We start from the raw sequence: 7,092 nt of genomic DNA on the forward strand, positions 1-7,092 counted from the left end.
ATATATTAGTTATATTCGTTGTGTTTACAAAATTGTTTTTTATTTTTCGCAACTTAAGATTTGGTAATGTTTTGCTAAATGAAATACCTTTTTGTTTCTCTCTACAAGCATTAAATTATTTAAATAAAAAATAATTACACTTGTCGAAGGAAAGCAGAAGTCTCATGTCTACATATAGGGTGGGGGGGGAATTACCCCAATGAAAATTTGAAAATTAATTAATGTTGTTAAAGAATAATGCTAAAAGTTTGTTAAGTTTCACTTTTAATTCTTTTAATGAAATTATAAAAAAATAGAACTTTTTTTAAAAAAATAATGCTAAAAATTTGCTAAGTTTTACTTTTAATGCTTTTATGAAATTTTGTATAAATAGTACCATGTAAATTTTATTCCTTTGTAAAATTTAACTAAGATCAACCCTAAGTCCATCTCTATGATCAAGTAGCTAAAGTCACCTAGTATCCTACAAAGTTATTGGTGATTCTGTAATTGTTTTAGAAGATGAATTATCCTGAGGTTGAGATTCAATTTCTTGCATTTGCAATTTCCTTAACTCTCTAAGCTATGGCATCCTTGTAAAAAAAAAATTATCATGGTTTTACCCAAATGAAAGTAATTCATTTATTTATTAATTCCATTTTGAACTACAAGATCATCACTGTGCCAAAGAAGCTGTCTCCTGCGTCCTTTTTTTGTCATTTTATTTTGGAGGAATAATGAGCCAGCCAGCAGTGATGTACTGATGTTGCTCTTCTTAAAACCTGAGTTGCAAACTGAACTCCTTTCCAACAGGTAGCCTCAGTCTTGAGAGCACCACAACTTGGAATTTTGCATTCTTGTCTAATTTTGTCTTCAAAATTGGATTTTCAGACAAGTTTGTTCTGTTGTTGGTGCTTATTTCATACCCCTTCAGCCTCCCAATTTTTTCCAACCCCACGAAAGTGACTTTATTTATGATCCACTTTTGACTCAAAGCAAATTCTCCATTCTCAACCTCTGATCTGACATGGACATTATCACCAGAACTTACCCCGTAAAATCTCACTAAACTCCACTTTCCTCCCTCTTGTCCCATCTCCACTTCCTCTCCATCATCCAAGAAAAGTTCCCCACTCATATTCTCACTGTTGCTGACAGCCACCAAGAGTTGGAATGGTGTTTTCCGGGCAGCTGCTGTTGTCATGGCCTCTCCTTGCATGGCTATAATGTTACTTTCCCGAACATGCACGTTTATATGATCACGAGGTGCAGCTAGTGTAAAATATTTTCCAGGATTTGCACTCACTGAGTTGGAATAATTGAAGAGGTCAAACCAGTTTCCAGTTGGGAAGTAAGCATGAACTGAAACGACTCCTCGCTTTAATACAGGTGACACCATTACACCTCTACCAAGGAGAAATTGTGAATTGATTTCATAAGTCTTAACATCTTGGGGGAATGTGAAGAAAAGTGGCCTTGCAATGGGAATCCCTTTTTTGTGTGCCTCGTACATTAGAGTGTAAAAGTATGGGAGCAGGCGATAGCGGAGGCCAAGCACCTTCCTAGCTGTTGCAGCAACTGAATCCCAAAGATAGAGCTCTTGACGAATTGAATTAATCTCAGAGTGATCTCTAGCAAAAGGGTAAAAGGCCCCTAGCTGCAATTATACCAAAAAAAAAAAAAAACCTTGTTAATTCAGTTGCGCTAGTTTGAATGCTTGAAGAGCATATCGTGTGGTGGAAAGGCTAATCGGGAGAACTCAAGGATTAGCTCAATTGATTTATATAGTCACTCTTAAGAGATGACATTCAGGTTTTTAATTTAAATCTTAATAAATGCAACCCTTTTCACTATCTCAAAAGACGGCCTCTTTTGTAACATAAAAGGAAAGCTATCAGGAACTTACTTGAATCCATCTTTGGCAGAGCTCTTCAGTCGTATCCCCAGAAAAGCCACATATATCAGCTCCAACCATTGGAAGACCAAAGAGTCCGAAATTTAAAATTGATGGTATTGTGTATGCCAAATCCTCCCACCTGGCTGCATTGTCTCCGGTCCAGTGGGCTGCATATTGTCCAGAGCTTGCAAAAGTTGATCTACTCAGAATAAATGGCCTTTTGCCGGTCAAATTAGTCAATGCTGCGTGAGTAGCTTTGCATTCTAGTAAACCATACAGGTTATGGACATTATACTCTGTCAGATTACCAAAATGTAGAGATGTGGCTGCAACTGTTTTATTATTAATAGGTCGCTGGATTCCCTGATTGTTAATCTTGTAAGCAGGATTATCCAGGGTAGAATTTGGCTTTCCAGGGGAGGTTATGAAATTGGATATCTCGTTCATATCAAGCCAAAGACCATCAACAGGGAGAAAATCTCGAAATATTTTGATTTCACCAGCCCAAAATGTTTCAGTAAGAGGATTTACAAAATCTGGGAAGTAAACTGGACCAGGCCAAACTACACCCAAGTAAGGGACTCCATCCCTTTTTATGAATATATCAGCTTGCATCCCTCTGATGTAGGTTCCATAGGTTTTGTTTACGCTGATACCTGCCAAGATTGGATGATATCAAAATATTGTTATTAAATCGCATCTATACTAACAATTGTGTGATCTGCTGATAAAATGTTAGATTTGCTTCAGGAAAAAATCGCAGCTATTCAAATCATTTAACACAATTAATTACATTCATTGCAGACTGAACCTCAGCATTAATGTGCATTAATGTGTAGACAGTCTTGATGCACATACCGGGATCTAAGATGACCACATATTTCTGGTCATTCTGATGAAGCTTATCGACAAATTTTTTCATCAGGTCCTTGGGAAAGTTGATGGGGTCAAGAGTGAAATCCTTAAAGGCATCCATGTAATCGATGTCTGTCCACATGACTTCCAGTGGAATCCTAGCTTTTGAGTAGCCCGCAACCACACCCTCAAGATCAGAAACGTTTTTGTAGCCATACCGGCACTGATGGAATCCTTTAAGAAACAATGGTCAAATGTGTGATGAATAAATCAAAGATATAGTCCAACTCCAACATACAACACTGTTATTTTCTTTTTTACAAATGAGATCACAATCTGAAGATAGATGAAGATCTTACAGAAGTTAAAATTTAAATTCTAGATGTATTTAATGTTAGAGTGACTGTATTAACCAATTAAATTTAACTTGGATTTCAATAAACAACATTGTTGATGCACTAACTTAACAACCTAACATGCATGTTATATGTTAAATCCTTTTAATTTGTATATCTACCAAACTCGAAAATCATTTTCTCAAATCTTCGTTTCCAAGTGAACCAATGATAAAATTGAGATTGAAGTTCCTAACGAGGTACATAGATCTCATACCAAAAAAAAAAGATTATCCTACAATATATATATATATATATATATAGAACGCTTCCTAATCACAGATTTTATGGGATTCAAGGGTGGTTCGATTAATTTTGAATCAATTATTAATTCAAAAATCCCACATTTTTAATTTCAACAGTAAGCACCCTAAACATGAGCCCAAGGTCAATTTCTACTTTTCATCAGCAAATTCTATTTGTAATTACAGCATTCTAGTAGTAGAATATGTTGTTATTATTATTATTATTATTATTAGAAGGAGATAACCACGCTCTTTGAGAACATGTATCAAGACTAAATGTTCAGACGATTACAATAGTAATTATTTTAACTATTCTCGAAGAAAGGATAAAAAAAATCCAACTGATAACGTAACGTAAGGACAAAGGAGAATACTGATAAAGAGGCATCAATTGATAAGTTAGTTCCTCGGACAAATGACTTTTTTTTTTTTTGTTTTAGACTTCAACCTTTTCTGAAAAAGGATAAGATTTGGCGATGAAATCAAGAAAAGTTAAAAAAATTAAAAAAAAACAAAAAGAATTGTATTGTATTGTATTGTATTGTGTTGTATACTTACCAAAGGACCAGTAAGGCATGGCAGCAGGGCGGCCAATAAGCTCAGTGTACTGCTCAATGACGGTGTGGGGCAGTGGTCCACCAAAAACATACAAATCTATAACTCCTCCAATAACCTTGTAAGTTATCCTGTTTCCCCCATACACAATGTCCATTCCATTGCTATTAAGCAACACCACTCCATGGCTAGTTCCGGCTGCTACTTTGCCATCTGCTGATGCTGATCTCACATCCACGTAAAAGGGATGTGATCCATAAAGATTAACATCCAGATTAGCACTCGCCAAATCTGCATTCCATAGCGTCAATGTGTCATTGTGTTGCAACTTAAACGATCCCTTTGTGTGCTCTCCCAGTCCGTAAAGTGAAGACCTATCTTTCGGAAGTGAGGAGGAGAGTTGAATGTATTGTTCCTTGAACACCAAGAAAGTGCCAGGATCGGATGCATCCGGAGATGCATCGAAAAGGATGTCACCTGAGGAGCGACGCCTCACTGTGAACCCGAATGGCGTGGTGTTATGTAGGCTGAAAATGAGGTCCGATGTTGGGTCTGACACAAAGTAGTTTTCCTTTTGCTTCTGTGTTTGGTAGTTCGCTGATGTGCTCAGACGGTCTTCTAGCAATGATAGGTGTGGGAACTGAGATTGACGGGGTATGATTTCTTGTGGGATTTCCCATCTTTGATGGCCTGAATCTGTAACTCTGATTCTCAATCGATTGCTTGTCTCAAAGCTGCACATAGAAAGTTGACCTTCAAAATCTAAACTAAAAATTTACAAGCAAACAAACAAACAAAGATATGATGAAAACAAACAATCCCATCTCGGGTTAGCAGTTACCTGGCAAAAAGATTGAGATTTTGAATGTCAGGTCCAAAAACAGATGAGCTGCGGATAAGACCTAGACGAGCGGTCAACCATTTTTGGTTTGAGTCAATGGAAACAGATTCAAGTTTGTAGCCATATCCAACAGCTTCATTAACCCCATGAACCGAGTAAGAAAAAGAAAAGATGATTAAAAACAGAAATAGATTATGAAAATAGTGCTTTTCTTCTGCTGCATCCATGGCTGCTGGTCTTCTTCTGATTACCGTCTATCGTATTTATTCCGTGCCACCGGACCAAAACGATAAGCTGTAGCCTTCATTGTAATTACAGTTTTTTTTCTACTCTTTTGTTTTGTTTTTCTATATATTAATTTAATAAAGGTTGATGTTGACAAATTGCATCACATATTTAACATTTCTAATAATTCATAATGGGATGGCATTAATTCTTTAAAACAAATAGGCAATATTTAAAACCCAGAAAACAGATGTCGCAATATCGAAAGATCTCAACAACCAGTCATGGAGATAATGGTGGTCAAAGCCAAGACTATTTTACTATCAAGGTCACTGTTATAACAAAACAATTTGATGAAAGGGTTAAATTGATACCATTTTATTAACGTTAAGGACTCATTTAGAACAATTTAAAGATAAACTTCATTAAAAAGTAAAACCAAGTTGAAATTTGTTGTCATAAAAAAAATTGGATTGATTCCTTCTAATCACACATCAGAAGTAAAATACTGAAAATTCACAAAAATACCAAACAAGAAATAATTTTATTAATATGATAGTTCGTCAACTGATAATTTTGATGAGGCTACCATGCAAGCACACTGTACGAGAAACAGAGTCAAGTTCGTCCATCATGATGACTTCAGCACTCCAACAATTGCCATTGAGTAGTCTTTTTTTTAATAAAAAAATTGCCTTGACGGTTTATGATATATGAGATATCACCTCACTCTGTTTTTTTGACTTAATCAAGTAATGACATTTGGCCTACGATTGTGAGCGAATAATATCACAAAACACAATAAAAAATAAAAAATAAAAGGATAGAATGCAATTAATTTTCGGTGCGTCGAAGGATTTGTACTGTAAAAACCAATAATTTTTATATTATAATATTGTTTAACAAGCAATAATTTAAGTTAGGTTTTTACTTTTATTTTCTCTGGACAAGTATATACAGATGTTCGTATATATCTTACATGATATTTATTTCATTGATATCAAAGTAAGATTGACTTGTGTTTTGATTCATTTTATATATTTTTTGTAATAAAAAATATGATATCTTTTTGCATATTTACAAATATGCATAAAAGTTAATATAATTTTTATATTTTTGATATAATTAATGTTATTATAATAATTTTTAGAATATAAAAACCATTGATGTTTTGCAATTTGAATTTTTTGTTTTTTTGGGTTTTTATATGGGCATTCGTAGGGTTGGCAAATTAACCCGAAATCGTCGGGTTTCGACCCGACCTGATTATTTAGGGGTGGATTTTTTTTTTGAAAAAACGGGTTTCGGGTCGGTTCGGGTCGCTTTTATTTTTAAAAATATCGGATTCGGGTCGGGATCGATTTTATGTGAAATCCGACCCGGTCCGACCCGAGATATTTACCAAAATACCCTTATTATATATATAAGTAATTTCTTTTAGGGTTCTGAATTTTGTTTCTTTCGTCGAAAATCTTGTTTGTTTACTAACTGATTTGGGAGCATCCGGTTCTGGCGTAGTCCCTTTCGTTTCGACGGATCGACCTCAGGCAGGTGGGTGATTGGGCGTAGTCCCTTCCGACGGATCGACCTCAGGCAGTAGTGGGCGACTGGACCTCAGGCAGTGGTGGACGACTGGTTGGAACAGATTTGGGCGCATCCAGTTCTGGGCGTAGTCCCTTCCGACGGATCGACCTCAGGCAGTGGTGGGCGACTGGTTGGAACAGATTTGGGCGCATCCAGTTCTGGGCGTAGTCCCTTCCGACGGATCGACCTCAGGCAGTGGTGGGCGACTGGTTGGAACCAGATTTGGGCGCATCCAGTTCTGGACGTAGTCCCTTCTGACGGATCGACCTCAAGCAGTGGTGGGCAACTGGTTGGAACCAGATTCGGACGCATCCAGACTGGGGGTCTTGTTGGAACCAGATTTGGGCGCATCCAGTTCTGGGCGTAGTCCCTTCCGACGGATCGACCTCAGGCAGGTGGGCGACTGGTTGGAACCAGATTCGGGCGCATCCAGACTGGGGGTCTTGTTGGAACCAGATTTGGGCGCATCCAGTTCTGGACGTAATCCCTTCTGACGGATCGACCTCAGGCAGGTGG

General features: G+C 37.0%; 1 protein-coding gene across 1 annotated transcript; it reads right to left on the reverse strand.

Moving 5' to 3' along the window:
- Nucleotides 1-596: 596 nt before the first annotated feature.
- Nucleotides 597-5,198, reverse strand: LOC111281283 (Glycosyl hydrolases family 31 protein). The gene is made up of 5 exons (XM_022869001.2): nucleotides 4,768-5,198; nucleotides 3,930-4,660; nucleotides 2,735-2,965; nucleotides 1,886-2,532; nucleotides 597-1,636 (listed from the first exon to the last, which is right to left on the reverse strand). The coding sequence occupies exons 1-5, from the start codon at nucleotides 4,992-4,994 to the stop codon at nucleotides 755-757; spliced, it is 2,718 nt and encodes a 905-aa protein (XP_022724736.2). The 5' UTR covers nucleotides 4,995-5,198; the 3' UTR covers nucleotides 597-754.
- Between the last annotated feature and the right edge of the window lie 1,894 nt (nucleotides 5,199-7,092).

Source organism: Durio zibethinus, chromosome 28, assembly GCF_047325235.1.
Source record: "Durio zibethinus cultivar Kanyao isolate XHJ-2024 chromosome 28, ASM4732523v1, whole genome shotgun sequence".
NCBI lineage: Eukaryota > Viridiplantae > Streptophyta > Magnoliopsida > Malvales > Malvaceae > Durio > Durio zibethinus.

Excerpts from the sequence above, each read along its gene's own strand:
- LOC111281283 (XM_022869001.2), bottom strand. The coding sequence starts at position 4,994 with ATGGATGCAGCAGAAGAAAAGCACTATTTTCATAATCTATTTCTGTTT. Across the intron at positions 2,966-3,929 it reads CATGCCTTACTGGTCCTTTG|GATTCCATCAGTGCCGGTAT; the intron begins GTAAGTATACAA and ends TGTTTCTTAAAG. Across the intron at positions 2,533-2,734 it reads TGTGGTCATCTTAGATCCCG|GTATCAGCGTAAACAAAACC; the intron begins GTATGTGCATCA and ends CAATCTTGGCAG.